Here is an 18961-nt window from a genome sequence, read left to right as displayed (position 1 = left end):
GGATACTAAAATAGATCAACACTAGTAGCAGTAGCACTTCAAAAATTAAATGTTGCTTTTTAAACTACGACTTAGGGATAATAAAATTATTTATAGATAAAAAAATGAAAGACAATGATTCACCAATCACCACCATTGTAGGCTGATATAGACCGCAGTAAAAATCTCGGTCTCTCCGCCCTCGTTTATTTAGCCTTCTTCACAAACATTTCGTCGAACACTCCGTCGACAATGGCGTCTTCCGTCCTCTCGCATTCTCTCTTCTCCACTCTCACTTCTCCACACTCCCCACCACCCGAGAACGCACCGCCACCGCTCTCTGTTTCCGTCAAGCAGCCTTTCGCTACCTCCAGATCACACGCCGTCGCCGCCAATTTCAACAAAATCCGTAGTCTCACCGCTTCCTGCGCTGCCTCCGATGACCACGCCTCCTCCGCCGAGCTGCCGATTGAATTGAGTATGAAATATCATCTCTTGCTTAGCTTCTTCACTTTGATGCTTGCAATTTCTCACCGATTTACGGCTTCAGAGTACCCTGCATTTCCAACAGTCATGGACATTAATCAGATTCGGGATATCCTGCCTCACAGGTTGGTTTTGCGTTAATTTCATTGGTGGATCAGTTTTGTTTGATTTCTCGAATTGATTGTTGATGTTTTTGGTTTGTAGATTTCCGTTTCTGCTGGTGGATAGAGTGATTGAGTTCACACCTGGTGTGTCTGCTGTTGCTATTAAGAATGTGACTATCAATGATAATTTCTTCCCCGGCCATTTTCCGGAGAGGCCGATTATGCCCGGCGTGCTCATGATTGAGGTAAACCAATGTGATTAGAGTATTGAATTCGTATCGGCTGTGAAACCGTAGTTTATCGATTATCGAACCTTTTATGATTACGGATGGACGTATAGTCACCAATGCTCGAGTATCAGGCAGTTTTTTCACCTCTGATGACATCATGTTTATGCTTCTAAGTAGTGCATTTGTATTGGCTGTAAAATCGTAGTTTATGATGTTTATCTAGGCTCAGTTTTTGTATGATCGTGGATGCATCTATCGTCTCTGATGCTCGAGCATCAGTCATTTTTTGCACCTCCGATGACAAGGGTTTTAATGTTCGGATTGTTGATTTCTAGGTTTTGATGCGTTGACATCATTTATATGCTGCTAAGTAGTGGCTGATCAGGTGCTACGACCAAATACTCTAGAGCCTTAGTGTTTTCGAACTTGTTTTACTTTGCATTCTTTGCTTATCCTGTTCTTGTAAATTTTGTATCAATGCTATAGTTGTAATGGTAAAACTCCCTTCCTCAGGCATAACTTCATCAAGTAGTATACCATTATCTCTAGAAATTACTCAAGGAGTATTTGCTAATTGACTCGTTAATCGTTTATCATTCTCTTAAGATATGATCGTTGATCACCGTTCAATCCAAAAGGCTGAAAATTTCGATGTAGGAATGACATTCATTTGTAACTTCAATTAGTTCTTATTATCTGTTTTGCAAATTACAATTTTGTGATTTGGCAGTATTCCTTGTTTTATTTTAACACTCATAACTTATAGCTACTTTCTCCTCAAGATTCATAGCTTCGATGATAGCGTGTTACTGTTTTATCTAGGCGATGGCTCAGGTTGGAGGCTTAATTATGCTACAGCCGGAGGAAGGAGGGTGGTCGGGCAGCAGTTTCTTCTTTGCTGGAATCGACAAAGTAAGATTCCGGAAGCCGGTGATAGCAGGAGATACATTAGTGATGAGAATGAACCTTGTGAAGCTGCAGAAACGCTTCGGAATAGCAAAGTTGGAAGGCAAAGCTTACGTTGGCGGAGAGGTGGTTTGTGAAGGTGAATTCTTGATGGTGGGTAACTAACAAATGATTCAACAACAATAATTCGTCTCTTTCTATTCATCTTCTTGTATCTTAGCTGAGCAGAATCTGGTGATTGCTTTAGCTGTCTAATTTAGTTGTAGTCAAAATAGCCCTTTTCATTGAATTGTTTGTAAAAGGGAAAAACATTAGACGATTAAGTAAACTCCCAAATCAATGATCGATCAATAATTAAACTCTCTACATTGGAAAAGTTTGTTTATACAACATTAATAATGTCACAATTGAAGCTTACAAGCCAAGGGCTCCAAGGGGTGTCTTCCCTTGGCCAGCCTCAAAGTAGAAGATGAGCATAGCCACCATAGCAAGCCTCGCGTGCTTGATCTCGGCAAGCTTCAATCTGTCGAGCTTCTCCTCGTCCGGGATGTACTCTCCATCCTTGAGTGTCCCGGCGAACCCTAGTGGGTCGAAGAACTTCCCGCCAGGGTAGCCCTGCTCTCCGGTGGCGTTGGAGAAGTTCTCTGCGGTCCTCGACCACGGGGTCGCCCACTCCACCGACTGGGACTCCGGGTTGAAGAAGTCGACCCACCTCTTGCTCTCGACCCACCCCATCAGGAGTAGTTGCGTCCCGAGCAGGGTCCCGAACGAGAAGGGCGCCACGGCCCCGGGGGCCGCTCCAGCCTCGAACCACGGGATGCCGCTCCACGCCTGCCCCACGAAGATGCCAAGGACCGCCGCCATCGCCCACCGCCCGTGGATCAACTCCGCCTCCCGGTACCATTTCAAGAAAGCCGGGTCCTTCCCGAGCCCCAACGGGTCGAAACCGTAGTCGCCGGGTAGCCTGCATTGTAACCATGCTTATACTTTGAGTGATAGGACAAATATTTTTAAAATAAAACATCCAAACAAGTTCGAAATTAACCCATTTAGAATCTCTCCCTATTAACAACATGGTTATTTGCATGTAAGAATAAAAAAATAATTGAAAGTTCGTGTATTTACAGACAAATAGCCATTAATAATACAATTTTTTTCTAGCGAGCGACTTACGAGCCATCGAGCCATTCGGGGTCGACCAAGTTGCCGCCACCCTTCACGGCAGGGATCCAAGACTTCTTAGGGGCGGCGACGGCGGCCACCACGATCAGCCTCTTGGGGGAGGCGGCCCCACCGGCCCGGGCAGCGACGGGGGCCGACAAGAGAGCCTGGCTCTTCTTGCCACCGGTCAAGAAGCCATTTACCAATGCAGCTGAAGTGGAAGCCATCTCTTCTTCTCCACTCTTTCAATTATTTTGTAAGTAGATATGGCTAAGAGTGTAGATTGCCAAAATGTAAAGAGGAAAAATAGGTATAAAAGGCAAATGGTGAAATGAAGGAAATCGAAAGATGAGTCTTGTGGGGTGCCAAGTAGGATTCATGATATGCAAGGGATAGATTGTTAGATTTTGAACCAATCAGATTGGCAGATTCATCCTCACCTTAAATGCCTCCACGTGGACCACTAGTTTTTCATTATTTGTTTATTCATTTTTTTTCATGTGAAATGATGGTAGAGTTTTAAACTACTCCTCAAGACCACAGAAAATCATGTTACTAATGCTATGAATATGATTGTGGGATGTTTGCTCGACATTATCTTAGATTGACATACTCCATTCATCCTACTGTAAGCGACTCGTATTTCTTTTTGGGTTGTCTAATCTAGAGTGAATCATTTATTTTAACAAAATACACATTTACTCTATTTTACTTTATTTTCTCATTGCTCATCTACTTTATTCTCTCCTCGTTCTCTTTTTATAGGAGTGTCATTTTCTTAAATCTTTGCACACATAACTTAGAGCGGGATGGGGGAGGAGTACAAGATACATAAAGGAAAATATTTACAATTAGTATACTCTGAACTGTTTTTGTAATAATACTATGCTATGATTCTTGTTGTCCTTTTAGCTTAGTGTCTTGTAACTCATAAAAAATTTATGCCTTTCATGTGATCAAATCATCAAAGGACACAAAATCATCTTCTTTCCCACGAATGAATTCCATTCTCTTGCACTCTATGCTTGATGGAAAGTGCTTTTCTTGTAGTGAGCAGACATGTGGAAAAATTGGACAATAAAGCAATTATCTAATGAGAAAGAATAAAGCAATTCAGTTCAAAACGTGGGCAACCGATTCCCAACCACTTTATCAAGTGGTGTTGTTGATTTTTGATGATGATGAATTGATAATTATTTTTAACATTGTTGATGAGTGTAGTAGTAATAGTTTTTAGAAAACTTATTTTTGGATTAATAAAAAAATCAATGGCGTCATGTGACGCTCCACATGTTTGGTAGCGTAGATAACTCATTTGGGGATGAAATTCTATGAACAAATATGTCAACTATCCGTGCTTAGTCGTTCAAACAGCTTGTATACTCTGCTCATTGCGCATGCCCTTATATTGATGAGATGCTCTCACATGAATTCTACCTAAGCCCCCAATTATCAACAATTAATCACCCTAATCAATTTTTACGCATCATAATTAATCTCCAATTAGGGCAGAGAATTCGGTCGGTTCGGTTCTAACCGAACCAACCGATCGGTTAACCGAGTCCTCAATTGACTGAAAATGAAGAACCGGAACTGGAACCGAAATGGATTCGGTTTGGTTCGGTTCCTAACCGAATTCGGGTAGGTTCGGTTCCGGTTAACCGATGTAACCGAATTTTAAAAAAAATAAAACATGCTGTTGGGATTCAATCCTTTGCCAATAGGTGAGAAAAACAGCCAGCCAACCACTTGCACCAATTGCTCTTAACGTTTTATATGTTTGTATAAACATATTTATGCTTAAAATGGTGGTGAACTGGTAATTATACTGAAAATGCCAAAATCCAAAGTGAAGAGAAGGCGGAGGCGCGGTTCCATGGCGGAGCGTCGCAGTAGCGGCCGGGGGGAAGAAAAGCAGCGCAAGAAATTATGGCTGCCAACTGCGCGATGTGGAGGAGGCTGTGCTGCTCCGTGAGAGTAGAATAGTGAAGGAAAAAAAGGGCTGCGTGATTAGTTTTGGGCGGTTCTAATCGGTTCCCGGTTAACCGGAAACTGATCGTCGCCTAGCATTTGGAACCGAAACCGAACCGATAACCGAAATTCTCGGGATGTCGGTTATCGGTTAACCGAGAACCGTTGTGATTCGGTTCGGTCATCGGTTAACCGACTAACTGATGCCGAATTCCCAGCCCTACCTCCAATAATCAACAATTAATCACTCTAATTAAGAGCTTAATCCTTCATAACTAATGTGACGAGTCCTTTTGAAATTCGAATAAATTTCCTACTTTTCAAATGAGAAAAAGATTCACACCTTTTGAAATTCGAAATCAAATCACAATTTCGCAGCAGCTGATGAAACAGAGACACCTCACTCCCCCTTCCGCGCCACGCGTCCTCTCCTCCATTTCCCCCCTTTCCCTTAAAATTCCAATTCCGCAAACCCTAACTTCTCCAATCTCTCTCCAATTCCGAAAATGGCGCTCACCTTCTTCGCAATCGCGGTGCTGCTCTCTCTCTCCTCCGCGGCGCAATCGGCCCCGGCGCCCGCGGCGGCGGACTGCACGAGCCTGGTGGCGAGCATGGCGGACTGCCTGCCGTTCGTGACGGCCGGCGGGGCGGCGCAGAAGCCGGAGGGGACGTGCTGCTCCGGATTGAAGACGGTGGTGAAGACGAATCCCCAATGCCTGTGCGACGCCTTCAGAAACAGCGCGCAGCTCGGCGTCACGCTCAATGTCTCCAAAGCCCTAACGCTCCCCGCCGCCTGCCGCGTCTCCGCTCCTTCTCTCTCCACCTGCTCCCGTTCGTCTCTCCTTTCTCTCTCTATATCTATATCTGTATCTATATATGCGAATAATAAAAAATTGACGATTTATTATTTTAGATATGTGAATAATAAAAAAATTGACGATTTATTATTTTATTTTTTGTGTTGAAACAGTGAGCGAAGGCGTTGGGGCTGCACCAGGTATACATATGAATTAAACATTTTTTTTGTCTAATTTGATAGATTGAATATTAATTTGGGTATGGTTTAGTAATAATTGGATTTGTTTTTTTGTTCTTTTCATTTAGATAATAATTTCAATTATAAAAACGTGAAAAGTGGTAATATTATAAGTCTAAAAAGATATTTGAACATTTAATCAGACTGTTTTTATGGTTTGTTGTTCGGTTCAAATAAAAGTCTTTAATAATTAGTAAAATATTTAAGTAATTTATGAAAGTAAATTTCTTATAATAGAATCAATTTATTTATTTATGATGTTTCCAATAAAATCGATTTATTTATTAATAATTTACTTAAATATTTGATTAATTTATAGAAGCATCTTTCATAAAAAATGTTTATTTAATTTATAAAAACATAAAATATTAAACTTTTCGTTGAAGTCAAGTCATCTCAATTTAAATAAATGCAAAAGGATACTAGATTAATAACCCAAGTAGATTTGAGGACTATAAAATTTATTTTTTTATGATCAACTAAATTGGATTGCTTAATTTCATTCCCTTTGTTAATTCATTGGTTTTTGTGGTGCAGCTCTTTCTCCACTAGCATTATCACCGAGCTCCGTTGCGGGGGCTCCAGCACCGAGCTTCGGAGGTAACGAAGGCGCTCCAGCCCCGGCTCACGGTAGCGCGGGATTGTTGGCGCAGATCGCCTCCTGGGAATTGCTCGTATTTATGGGTGCAATAGCATCATTCGGTTTATTTTGAGAGGATCTTTGTCTCAAATTGATATACTACTAGTCATGGGATATTTAGTGGCAGTGATATTTCTAGTAGATATAATTATGTGGGCTGCTACTACTCTTTAGATTTTATGGACACCTTGATTTAAATATTTTTGAGTTTCATGGGCTATGATTTTATTTATTTATTGAGGGATGTTCATGTACTTGCAAAGGTGAAAGAAAAATGCTAGGACTAGAATAATGGTTACAAGAAAATGCTTCTTGGTTGCAAAATTAGTTTAAATTAATAGTTCATTCATATTTCTTTTTGGTAAGTACATAGTTTTGACGAAAATTTAGAAATTGAAAGTCACTGTGTCAAAATGACACCACCTCTTAAAGTGACACTGTGATACCATATATATAGCAATATTATAAACTCTACACAGCAATAAAGATTGTTGTATAGTATGTCGGATATTGTTGGCCTAGAAAAATTGCTGTATAAGGTGTAGCATATTGCTGGCCGTGTTTTTTAGGGTTTTTTTTGCCACGTGACAGCTTATTATTCGTCCACATATACAAATGTTTGGCTAGAAATGGTGATATTGTATTATTTTAAGAGGAGGTGACACCCTAACATTCCCCTGAAGTCATATAGTCATACATGCATAAGTTAGTCAGTAAGGTTCAAGTGTGGAATTTTTTGTAAAGTTGATTAGTTATATACAAGCAACTTTTAAAGGTTGGTACGTAAAATATCAGTTTTAAATTATCAATATTTATTATCTTAAAGTTGCCATTTTTTATTTTTGAAACAAGTTTCATTACAAAATTCAAATACGTAAATTTAGAACTATTTAATTTTTATTTGGATATTGATTGATACTATTAATTGTTTCTGAAATCTATAAAATTCCGACAGCCTAGAAAACAATTTTTTACTATTTAAATTATTTAAAATAACGTGTTTATAGTTTATTTGACATAAATAAATCCCAAATTAAATCGAAGTTGTAATTAAATTCAGAATATAATCTAAAAAAGATGGAGGTTATATGGCATAAATACGTGTTAAATCTCTTACAATATTTTTGAAAAATAGTAATACAAATAACTACATATGTAAATCGAAAATTGTAAAAATAAATAATTCATTAATCATTAGTATTAATCATTATTATTCTCCCTTCTGTGTTATTTTGGTTATTAGAGTTATATATGGCAAAATAACTTTTATTTAAATATGGTATTATTATATTCCATTTGGAAAATTGAGATTAAAATATTGTTTACTTTTGTTCGATCCTCTTTGGAAAAAGGTAATTATTATATTCCATTTAAAAATTAGTATAAACTTTCTCTCTCCGTAACCTATTTAAAGAGCTCTGCAAACTCCTTCTCCCCCAAAATCCCCCAATTTCCGATCAAAACCCTAAACCTCCAATCCCTCCGATCAATGGCGGAAATCGAGATCCGTAAGGTCTGGGCGAGCAACCTCATATCGGAATTCGGCCTAATCAAAGGCTTCCTCGACCAATTCCCGATCATCTCCATGGACACCGAGTTCCCCGGCACCGTCTTCACCGTCAAAACCACCGCCCTCACCAAGCACCTCCTCTCCTCCCTCTCCGCCGCCGACACCTACGCCGTGATGAAGCGCAACGTCGACGCCCTCCGCCTGATCCAGCTCGGCCTCACCCTCTCCGACCCCGCCGGCGCCCTCCCCCTCCTCGCCGGCCGCCGCGTCGGCGCCTGGGAGTTCAATTTCGCCGACTTCGACTCCGCCTCCGACCTCCACAACCCCGCCTCGCTCGCGCTCCTCCGCCGCCAGGGCATCGACTTCGCCCAGAACCGCCTCGCCGGCATCGACTCCCGCTCCTTCGCCGTCCTCTTCAAGCTCTCCGGCCTCCACCTCAACCGCCGCCTCGCCTGGGTGACGTTCCACGGCGCCTACGACCTGGGGTTCATGGTGAAGATCCTCACCGGCGGCCGCCTCCTCCCCAGCGCCCTCCCCGAGTTCGTGGAGCTCGTGGACTTGCACTTCGGCCCCAGGGTGTACGACGTGAAGCCCGTGGCCCGGGCCTGCGGCCTGCACGGGGGGCTCGAGGCCATCGGGAAGAGGATGGGCCTCGAGCGGGCCCTCGGGAGGAGCCACCAGGCCGGCTCCGATAGCTTGCTCACAATGCTGGTTTTTGTGGAATTGATGAAGAGATTTGGGAAAGAGAAGCAGATCATGAAGGATTTTAATTATGTGTTTTTTGGGTTAACTGAGACTCTGCTTCACTATGAAGGTGTTCATTGAATTCATCAATGCTCTTGTTTCAAAGCATGTTAATGCTTGAAACTATAAAATTATAAACATATTTTCTTTCAATTTTGTTGGAATTTAATTCGATATTACTCTCTAAAACCATGAACTTCGCTTAAAACCATGAACTTTGCCAAAATTTGTTATTTCACGTGAACTTTAAAATTAGTCTGGAGGTATTCGTATTTCACACGGCATGTCTATCACGCAATTAAATCAATGTCGCTTTAAAATTAGTTCGGATGTATTTGTATTTCACACGGCATGTCTACCACACAATTAAATCAATGTCGTTTTCTACCTGATTTTTTATCCTACTTGTTTGAACTTAAAAAGTAATTTAAAATATCATAAAACGTATCTCGGTTACTCAGGCAAAATAAAATTTCGATGAAAATATCTTTTTTGGGGCATTTCGGAGGCCAATTTTAGTACAAAGGAGTACAAAGTTTGCGATATTCTAGACCAATTTTAAAGTTCGTGATTTTAGAAACCAATATCGCTTTCATTATTTCATACTAGTATGATTCTGGTTTAAATGCGAATAGGTACCAAATATGTATGCTGAAATTTGTCGACTGGAATAAATCCATAATATTTCACCTACACAAAAAAGGTTAGTTTTCAAATCACCGAAAGTCAGTTACTTGAAATTATTATTTTGAAGTAAAAGAAAATAATTAAAAAAATCTTTCCAACCATGACCTCTGCGGCTTGCTTTTGACTTCCTTCGGGGACTATCATTATTTCATACTAGTATAATTCTGGTTTAAATGCGGATAGCTATCAAATATGTATGCTGAAATTTGTCGACTGGAATAAATCCATAATATTTCACCTAAAAAAAAAGTTAGTTTTCAAATCACCGAAAGTCAGCTATCGGAAATTATTATTTTGAAGTTAAAGAAAATATAAAAAAAAATCTTGAATTAATTGGAGATGTTCCTTGGAGTTCAAGTCTTGGAATTATATGCATGGTATTAGAGGAAAGATTTGTTTCCTTGAAACGAAAATACACTGAAAAAGAAGGAAGTAAAGGCCGTAATTAATTAGAGTTTAGCAAATAAAAACGGTTTAACATAAATATACTGACTTTAAGATTCATGTAATTAAAATCTAACAATCAATCTTCCTCGTATTTCGTACTATTTTAAGACTGACAAAAAGTAATGACGGCCACTTTTTTAAACTTGAAAGCCAAGTTTCAGATAGTATTACAAAGCCACTTTAACTAATTTTATGGATAATAAAAGATTAGTAACTAATGTTAATCAAATCAATTTCCTTTAATTAGAAATGTTCTTTCCTTTTTTTGGATGAATGAGTAAATTTACATATTTATATGCTAGATCATAATTTTCAAGGGTAAATTAGTAATATGCATGAGAAACTTTGGAGCCAAGTTGGGCTAATTTTTTGGGCTGATCCGAACCATTTAAACCCCTAGAGTTGGGTATTATTTCAGGCCGGTTGGAACCGTTAAAACGCCGAAGTTGGTCTATTGTTCGGGTCAGTCAGAGCCAAGTTGGGCTAATTTTTTGGGCTGATCCGAACCATTTAAACACCCTAGAGTTGGGTACTATTTCAGGCCAGTTGGACCCGTTAAACCGCCGAAGTTGGGCTATTGTTTCGGGTCGGTCGGAACGGTTTAAACTGAAAAAAGTTTTATAAAATTCCAAGCCTGTGTAATTTATTAAAATATATCCTCCTTAAATCAGTATGTTTTTCCAAAGAAATAGATATCCTTTTCAAACGAATATATTTGATGCAAACAAATTCCAACAGATAAAGTTTGAATTTCTTAGCAGTAGAGAGAGGTATGATGCCTTGTATTTAAGATATACTCTCTCCTTCCCCCGATTAAGAGTCACACTTTGGCCGGGCACGAGTTTTAAGAAATGTAAAGAAAAGTTGGTTGAAAAAGTTAATGGAATGTGGGGCCCATTTTTTTATATTGATTTTTACTATTTATGGTAAAAATGAAGTGTGACTCTTAATTGGGGACGGATCGAAATGGAAAAATGTGACTCTTAATTGGGGACGGAGGGAGTATTGAATTTAGACATATATATATATATATATAGGGGAGCACTAGGGCGCATCCTTAATTAGAGTGCTAACATACATCCAACCACGTGCTGCCATGTGGCACGAAAAATGCAATATTGTATATATAAAAATGCAATACACATTTGTGAAGTTGTTCATGCATTTCCGCAGATTGCATTTTAGTTATAGGAAAATTGCATTTTTAATTGTTAAGTTTTGCATTTTCACAAAATTGCATTTTATATTGTTAAGTTTTGCATTTTCACATATATAAATGCAATCCGTATAGATATAAAATGCAAATTAAACAGTCAATATCGAAAATGCAAAACTCAACAATAAAAAATGCAATCTTCATATAACAAAAATGCAATCTGTCGAAATTCATATTGCATTTTTCTGTATATAATATTGCATTTTTCGTGCCACGTGGCAGCACATGATTGGATGTACGTTAGCACTTTAAAATTAGTTAGCATATATATATATGTATTCAGGGAATAGCTCCAAATCCTACTTGGGTGTTCAATTCGATGGATTAGACAAGATAAATCTTATAAGTGTTGTTTGATGGTATGATTAACTTTGGCTTATTATGAGTCTTTGCTTTCCCAGATTGCAAAATTAATCTCTATCAATCTCAAGATGATTCAATCTCGAACAGTATCATAAGATCTTCATGATCAAGTGTCAATGCTTCATGCTCTTCATTTTAAGTTAGACAAGCTCTTGAACAAGCTCAAGCTCGTGCCTTGGCTGTCGTGCTCGAGCTCAAATAACAAGTTCCGCATTTTTAACACAAGTCGAGCTAGAGCCTGAATAACAGTTACAAAAAATCGGCAAGCGAGCTTAATTTAATGAATATTTACCCATTCGAGCTTGAGCTCAGTATCCAACTGCTCGAGCCTACTGGTATTCGGCTTAGCTGATGTGGCTACACACACAGCTTCGAGTCCCCAAAATAGACTGTAATTCCCTTCAACCTACCATGCACCAAATTCTCTTCCACCTTCAAAGAGAGAGAAAATCAGTATAAAGATTTAAGAGTATATGCATATTGGGATTAAATGCAGTTTTATGAGAAGTAACCTCAATATCTAATGGAGGAGAAGACAGCCATGAAAGCTCGCTTGCTTGGAGCACATTGACGTTTCGAGGCAAGAACATAACGATGTTTGATGTTATCGCCTGGGCAACTTGAAACAAAGAATGGCTGCAAAAGAAGCACTCTAAATTATAGCCATAAAACATTGCCAAAGAAGAATGAATACGATTATAAACATGCAAGATAATGTCAAGCACGTAATTCGGGCACCTTAAAACGAGTTAAAAGTCTAAGAAAGATGAGGTGTTTTATGTGTAAAATGCCAAACTAAGAAGTTGAAAATTGCTGTTAGATAGCTAATATGGACCTCCTACAACTTCTTTACACGACATCTATATAGGTAATACTTAGACATGAGATGCTTTGAATTAAGTTGTCCATAGAAGGTTAAAAAAGATTATTTCATTATCTGATACCTCACCCGAGATGCTGAATTACTTATAAGGGACATAACAAATTAAAGAAGAACAATTAACTATTTACGCATGGAGAAATTGATAAAAAGTAACTATCATCATGGCGTACCCGTCTTTTGGCTTCAACAAGTCGAGTGTAAAATTTTCTTTTGCCTTATATGACGGTCCACCCCAAGGTGGTGAAAGAAATACCACGTCTCCCTAATGAAATCACCAGAAATATGAATTTAGAAACTAAGCACACAACACAGTGTGAAGACCATTATCACCCAGGCAATAGAAACTACCTTCAAGAAAGGAGCAAGCTGGAAAAAATCTCCCACTACGAAATCTATTTTATCTTGAACACCATAAATCTTAGCATTATGAGATGCCAGGGCAACCTTCTTTGGGTCAATTTCAATGGCAACAACATGATGGCACCTGACAAGAATATACAGCGTAAATTAACTGCTATTGGACACCATAAATTAAATGGTTAGTAATACAAGTAATTCTCGGTTTCTGACTTTCTGGTATTAGCATTGCCGATATTAGCAGCACTGGAATTGACAGTGATTGCAATTGTAAGTGAATAAAAACATAGTGAACGGCTGCTTAACATTTATACTGAGCACTACAAGTTCCCATATTCCTCTAAACTCTAAACCTTTCTACTGCTTAACCACTCAGCTTACCCGCTACTACTAGCAGTAGACGTTTGTCTTCCCATTCTATCTCGTTTCAAAGGCCGATGTTTATCCAGACGACAAACGTACACCTAAATAAGCTACTAGAAATAGACCTTCATCTTCCCATTCCATATGTTTTGAAGGCCGTTGCTAAGCTAAACTACTAGCAATAGATGTGTTCGTCTTCCCATTCTATCTCGTTTTGCATATGGTCGATTATCCTACGCTATAGTGAGAAAACACAATCTAAACTTGTGGAGACATTTTTCCATCTGAAAACTACTTACATATATTCACTTGTGTTTCAAATTTAGCAGCTCACTTGAATTTCCAATATAGCAGCTCAGTCTAATTACATATGCTTTCTGCATAAATATGATCAAATCAAACAGCAAACTAGGAACTAACTATGATCAACAACATTTCCCCTTCTCTCTTTCCATTCATGTAAAATGCAATTCGAAATTTAGGTTATATATCGGCAAATCAAATGCGAGCAAACACCAATTGACAGGGTTAAAGCTCAAATTACTTGAACAGCATGAAGAAATTTACACTTTCGCGAACTGAATTGCGTTTCCCCCGACACCGGCGAAGGCATCAATCACAACACCGGCACCGGCGAAGCGGCGGGCCTGGCTGGCGGCGATTTCCTCCGGCGTGACGGAAAACCACCCCTCTTCGTCCAATTTGACGCCGACGTCGTATTTGGAGAAGAGATCGTACCTCTGGAGCCAGTACTTGGTCACGAGCGGAGTGACATTCGATTTTTCCTTGAGCTTCTTCTCCTTCACCGATTTCCGCTTCTCCCTGACTTTCGCTGCGAAATCGAAGTGGTGAGAAGAAAATTCGGTCTCAGCAGGTCGAGAATTGTGCATACCTTTTCGTTTGAGAAGCTTGCGCTGCTTCCTTGTTCGTTGCAGAGCGACGGAGGAAGCTCTTTCTGCTACCATTGTTGAACGTTATGAAGCTTAGTTTCTTTTCTTCTATATTAATAAAATAATTAAATTTTAAAATATTATAGAAGAATTTTACTAATATACTCCCTCCGTCCCCGATTAAGAGTCACACTTTTCCATTTCGGTTCGTCCCCAATCAAGAGTCACACTTCATTTTTACCATAAATAGTAAGTAGGTCTCACATTCCACTGACTCAATTCACTCACATTTTATTATAAAACCAATATAAAAAAATGGGTCTCACATTCCACTAACTTTTTCAACCAACTTTTCTTTACATTTCTTAAAACTCGTGTCCGGTCAAAGTGTGACTCTTAATCGGGGACGGAGGGAGTAATAAAATAATTAAATACTCTTAAAATTTTAAATTTTAAAATATTATAGAAGAATTTACTAATACATGAGATTATGGGCCTTATATACGTTGGGCCATGGGATGGGCTAGGCATGGGCCTGGGCTTGGATTAGGTTGGGCTTCTGATGGTCCGTGTTTTAAAATGACCGATTAGAGCTCGAATCGACCGATGAGCTCGGTCTGAACCGGCTTTGTTTCATTGATGGAAAGGGTCTAGGTTGCGCGGCGGATCAGTTGACAACTCTAGTCATGATGGAAACATCGTTATCGAATCGAAAATTTCTTATAACTTGATTTTGGGGGTATCCGCAGGAGTTGCGGTAAGAAAACGCTAAGCACGTTTTACACAATTGATGGGTGCTGAAATGAGATCTAATTATTGTTATTTTAGTTGTGTGTGTTTTTAATTATACTCCCTTCGTCCTAGGTTACTTGAGTCGTATTCCATTTTGGTTTATCCCAAGTTACTTGAGTCATTTCTCTTTTTGGCTAAAAACAAAACATCTAATTGCACCTACTTATATTCTTTCTTTTACTATACTCTGTCTTCTATCTCTTACTTTATTCTCTCATCTACTTTATTTAACTCATTAAACACGACTTTCTTAAATCCTATGTCGAAAAGAAGTGTCTCAAGTAACGTGGGACGGAGCGAGTATTTTATAGCAATTATTTATTTTGTTGTAACTACTACCTCCGTTCCACAATAGGAGTTCCGTTTGGTGTGAACACGAGTTTTAAGAAATGAAAAGAAAATGAGTTAAATAAGTCGGTGGACTACGAGTCTCACTTATGAATATAATAAAATGTGAGTGAAATAAGTTGGTGGAATGTGGGGCCTACTCACCATTTATTGTAAAAGTGAAATGTGACTCTTGTTGTGCGACAATCTGAAATGATAAAATGTGACTCTTATTGTGAGAGATGTTCACTTTTAATTTTTTTTGTCATGTACACCCTCCGTCCCAACTAAGTTGAGACAAATCTTTTAGACACGTAGATTAATAAATTGTGTTGAAAATTGAGAGAGAAGAATAAAATAGGAAAGATTAAGAGAGAGAAAAGTAGATGGTGAAATAAAGTAAGAGTGACTGAATGTTTTATTTTTTGTTAAAAAAGAAAACTACTCAACTTAGTTGGGACATCTCAAAGAAGAATACGACTCAACTTAGTTGGGACGGAGGGAGTTCAATTTTTTTTAATTTACTATTATTATTATTATTATTATCCATTTTTGTCATTATGAATTGTGATTTTTTATTTTATTATAATTAAAAAGGAAAATACTATAATAAATATTAATAATAAAATACTTAAGAATTCACATCAGTGTGTCACACACCCTTATTTTGTTTTTTATTTGCCATGATTAATGAAAGCTAAAGGCAACGCCGGTGACGCAACACATCAACTTACCATTTAAATAAATACTTTTTCCTCTATTTTCAAAAGCAAATTCAGTTAAATTCTATATTGGATTATGCTTTCTTCAGAAATAAAAAAAGAGAGTACTGCGTTGTACTGCTCATACTACAAATATCTCAGACACAATCCCACTTTCATGTCCGAGCTTCCCCTTTTGGTCTGAAATTCGTCGTCCATCCATTTTTTTGGGTCTTTTCTTGTCATCTATAAACAGGTATCTTTCCAATTGTTCAGCTGATCACAATTTCTATTAACCTTTTTTCCGTTTAGGATTTTTGGAAGTTCAATTGATCGAGTTTTTAATTTGTGGAGCTTTAAAATTTGTCATTTTTTTTTGTTTTATTCAAGATTTATCAACTGGGTTCTCAGAAAGATGTGATTTTGTTGCATTCTTGAGAAATTTGTTTTCATTTTAGACTGGAAATTATGGATTAATCTTGTTGATTGTGCAATTTATGTGACATGGAATATTTGACAGAAATTTGAAATTGAAATTTTTAGATGGGGTTTTGAATGTATTTTGCATTTTCATTGAGGCATTTGTGTATTCTCCTTGAAAACTACAGTGATTGAATTCTACCATATGTTGACTAAATGGCAAATCATAGTAGTTTAAGACAACTTGGTGTTGACTCATAGTCAGATTATGGTTTTTTAGCTCTTGGATTTTCTTAGTCTTTCTTAATTCTTTTTGGGTGTTTGACTAATTTGTTGTTGCAAAGTTGCCAAGAAAATGGATTGATATAGAAAAAATGAAGAAGGCATTGTTAAATTATGATTATTGTTCTTATTTTGATGTTCTTAGTCTTTCTTTAATCTCGTTGGATAAAGCATAGTTTGAGTATGGTTATAGTTCTCGACCTCTCGTATTGATGTACTAGCCTTTCTTTAATCTCTATGGATATTTGACTGATGGTGTTGCTATCGAAGCTCCCGAGAATATGTTTAAGCCGCAGTGACATAACAAAAATCGAAGCAAGCTTGAAAAAAAGCATAGTTAGATTATGGTTATAGTTCTCGTTTTGATGTTCTCAGTCTTTCTTTAATCTCTTTGGATATTTGACTAATTTGTTGCTATCAAAGCTCCCAATAAAATGTTTTAAGTCGTAGCAAACTCGAAAAAAGCATAGTTAGATTATGGTTATAGTTCTTAGTCTTTCTTTGATCTCTTTGGATATTTGACTAATTTGCTTCTATCAAAGCTCCCAGGAAAATGTTTAAGCTGCAGTGACATAACAAGAATCGAAGAAAACTCGAAAAAAGGGCATCCTCATGGGAGCTAGGTTGAGTTTGAGTAGTCAAAAAGCAAGCTGCAGTGAGCAAGTCGAGGCGTCTCTAAATGAGGCGTGTAAGAGGCAAAGGACGTCTTCGAGCTATTGGGATGAGAATCCCCGGCTGATTCCTAATCTGCCCGATGAGATATCGATGCAGATTCTTGCCAGGATCCCAAGAATCATGTATTTCAGCGGGAAGCTCGTCTCAAGGAGCTGGAAAGCCGCTCTGACGAGTAGAGAATGCTATGAAGTGAGGAGAGAGCTCGGCACGACAGAGGAGTGGCTCTATGTATTGACCAAGCTCGAGGGTGAAAAGCTCGTGTGGCACGCGTTGGATCCAGTTTCCCGTGTGTGGCAACGGTTGCCTCTGATGCCGAACGTTGCTGCAGAAGGTGGAGCGAGGAGGGGCGCGGGTGGCCTCCGTTTGTGGAGCGCTGTTAGCTCTAGCAGTATTGCGGACGCGATTAGAAGCTGGCTCGGGAGGAGAGATGCCTTGGTGGAGGTCCCGTTCTGTGGCTGTGCTGTTGGGGCTGTTGGTGGCCGTCTCTACGCGATGGGTGGATTCTGCAGGGCTACGGCTATGAAATCCGTGTGGCAGTATGATCCGGTCATGAACGCTTGGACTCAAGCGGCTCCCATGTCGACAGGCCGGGCTTATTGCAAGACGGATGTATTGAATGGCAAGCTGTACGTCGTTGGAGGCGTTACCCGAGGCCAAGGTGGGCTGACCCCTCTTCAGTCGGCCGAGGTTTTCGATCCGTGTTCCGGGACATGGTCCGATGTGCCGAGCATGCCGTTTTCGAAAGCCCAAGTGCTGCCGACCGCGTTCCTATCCGACCTGCTCAAGCCTATCGCGACCGGGATGACGTCGTACAAGGGGAAGCTATACGTTCCTCAAAGCTTATACTGCTGGCCCTTTTTCGTGGACGTTGGAGGCGAGGTGTTCGATCCGGAGGCGGACTCGTGGGTCGAAATGCCGGCTGGAATGGGGGACGGCTGGCCGGCCAAGCAGGCGGGGACGAAGCTGAGTGTGATCGTCGACGGCGACTTGTACGCCCTCGATCCGTCCACCTCTCTCGACAGCGCCAGGATCAAGGTTTACAACGAGCAAGGCGACGCTTGGACAACTGTCGATGGAGACGTGCCCGTTGCTGACCTTGCTGACTCGGACTCTCCGTATCTGCTCACGAGTTTCCTCGGGAAGCTGCACGTCGTCACGAAAGACGCGAACCACGCCATCTCGGTCGTGCAAGCTGAGTGGAGGAACCGGCTTGATTCTGGCCCGTCTACCTCCTCGTCTGATGGCGTGCATCGGACGTCTGGAAACCCGGCCTCGCATAACGTTTGGAAAGTCGTCGCAACGAGAGACGCTCGATCGGCCGAGCTAGTGAGCTGTGTCATCCTTGATGTCTAGCTACATTTGAAGCTGTTTTCTTGTGCATCTTCTACTAGTTGGAGCAGATGATAATCTCATTGCTGTTTTTGAAGATAAAGGGAAAATATATTGGGTTGTAAATGAATGCTTGGGTTATGTGTATACCTATATCATGTGGAATTTGTTGTGTGTTTCTACTTTCTATCAATATAGAAATTGCTTTTCAATACTTTCATTTTCTTTCTCTCACAAATTCATTTTTGCAGCAAAGTTGGTTTTTGTTCCATTCAGCATGCAATTTGTGGTGTTCTTGATCTTCAAACTTCTAGCAATTTGGTCAATAATATCAACTTAATAAGGATTGCTTCAAATTGGTCAACTTAATAAGAATTGGAACAATTCCATAAATTCGACAATAGAAAAAAGAATCATATGAAAAGATTAAATGGGGCTTAAGAGCATCTACAATGGGGGGTT

The 18961-nt window shown here is 39.5% G+C and overlaps 6 protein-coding genes across 9 annotated transcripts; 4 read left to right on the top strand and 2 right to left on the bottom strand.

The window, feature by feature from the left end:
• The first annotated feature begins 118 nt into the window (after window positions 1-118).
• LOC125222702 (3-hydroxyacyl-[acyl-carrier-protein] dehydratase FabZ-like) lies at window positions 119-2071 on the top strand. Of its 2 annotated transcripts, XM_048125461.1 has the most exons (4): window positions 120-457; window positions 530-590; window positions 670-814; window positions 1622-2071. In XM_048125461.1, exons 1-4 carry the CDS (start codon window positions 232-234, stop codon window positions 1868-1870), a joined length of 681 nt encoding a protein of 226 aa, XP_047981418.1. In that variant the 5' UTR covers window positions 120-231; the 3' UTR covers window positions 1871-2071. The 2 variants fall into 2 exon arrangements, with proteins under 2 accessions (XP_047981416.1, XP_047981418.1); XM_048125459.1 differs by having other exon boundaries at window positions 119-590.
• On the bottom strand, window positions 2030-3163 carry LOC125222701 (chlorophyll a-b binding protein CP24 10A, chloroplastic). The gene is made up of 2 exons (XM_048125458.1): window positions 2879-3163; window positions 2030-2669 (listed from the first exon to the last, which is right to left on the bottom strand). The coding sequence occupies exons 1-2, from the start codon at window positions 3091-3093 to the stop codon at window positions 2120-2122; spliced, it is 765 nt and encodes a 254-aa protein (XP_047981415.1). The 5' UTR covers window positions 3094-3163; the 3' UTR covers window positions 2030-2119.
• A 2143-nt stretch (window positions 3164-5306) lies between these two features.
• On the top strand, window positions 5307-6726 carry LOC125218637 (non-specific lipid transfer protein GPI-anchored 11-like). Its single transcript, XM_048120354.1, has 3 exons — window positions 5307-5668; window positions 5808-5834; window positions 6411-6726. Exons 1-3 carry the CDS (start codon window positions 5344-5346, stop codon window positions 6584-6586), a joined length of 528 nt encoding a protein of 175 aa, XP_047976311.1. The 5' UTR covers window positions 5307-5343; the 3' UTR covers window positions 6587-6726.
• Window positions 6727-7912: 1186 nt separating this feature from the next.
• LOC125224021 (probable CCR4-associated factor 1 homolog 11) lies at window positions 7913-8920 on the top strand. The gene has a single exon (XM_048127360.1). The coding sequence runs from the start codon at window positions 8003-8005 to the stop codon at window positions 8846-8848; it is 846 nt and encodes a 281-aa protein (XP_047983317.1). The 5' UTR covers window positions 7913-8002; the 3' UTR covers window positions 8849-8920.
• A 2597-nt stretch (window positions 8921-11517) lies between these two features.
• Window positions 11518-14046, bottom strand: LOC125222994 (trimethylguanosine synthase-like). 2 transcript variants are annotated; one of them, XM_048125934.1, is made up of 5 exons: window positions 13651-14046; window positions 12712-12847; window positions 12534-12625; window positions 11993-12116; window positions 11518-11912 (listed from the first exon to the last, which is right to left on the bottom strand). In XM_048125934.1, exons 1-5 carry the CDS (start codon window positions 13971-13973, stop codon window positions 11838-11840), a joined length of 750 nt encoding a protein of 249 aa, XP_047981891.1. In that variant the 5' UTR covers window positions 13974-14046; the 3' UTR covers window positions 11518-11837. The 2 variants fall into 2 exon arrangements, with proteins under 2 accessions (XP_047981891.1, XP_047981892.1); XM_048125935.1 differs by having other exon boundaries at window positions 13628-13789.
• A 1815-nt stretch (window positions 14047-15861) lies between these two features.
• On the top strand, window positions 15862-18719 carry LOC125222993 (F-box/kelch-repeat protein At1g22040-like). Of its 2 annotated transcripts, none has more exons than XM_048125933.1 (2): window positions 15862-16049; window positions 17045-18719. In XM_048125933.1, exon 2 carries the CDS (start codon window positions 17108-17110, stop codon window positions 18521-18523), a length of 1416 nt encoding a protein of 471 aa, XP_047981890.1. In that variant the 5' UTR covers window positions 15862-16049; window positions 17045-17107; the 3' UTR covers window positions 18524-18719. The 2 variants fall into 2 exon arrangements, with proteins under 2 accessions (XP_047981890.1, XP_047981889.1); XM_048125932.1 differs by having other exon boundaries at window positions 17038-18719.
• The last annotated feature ends 242 nt before the right edge of the window (window positions 18720-18961 follow it).

This window comes from Salvia hispanica, chromosome 4, assembly GCF_023119035.1.
Source record: "Salvia hispanica cultivar TCC Black 2014 chromosome 4, UniMelb_Shisp_WGS_1.0, whole genome shotgun sequence".
Taxonomy (NCBI): Eukaryota; Viridiplantae; Streptophyta; class Magnoliopsida; order Lamiales; family Lamiaceae; genus Salvia; species Salvia hispanica.
This window is presented reverse-complemented; position numbering and strand designations above follow the sequence as displayed.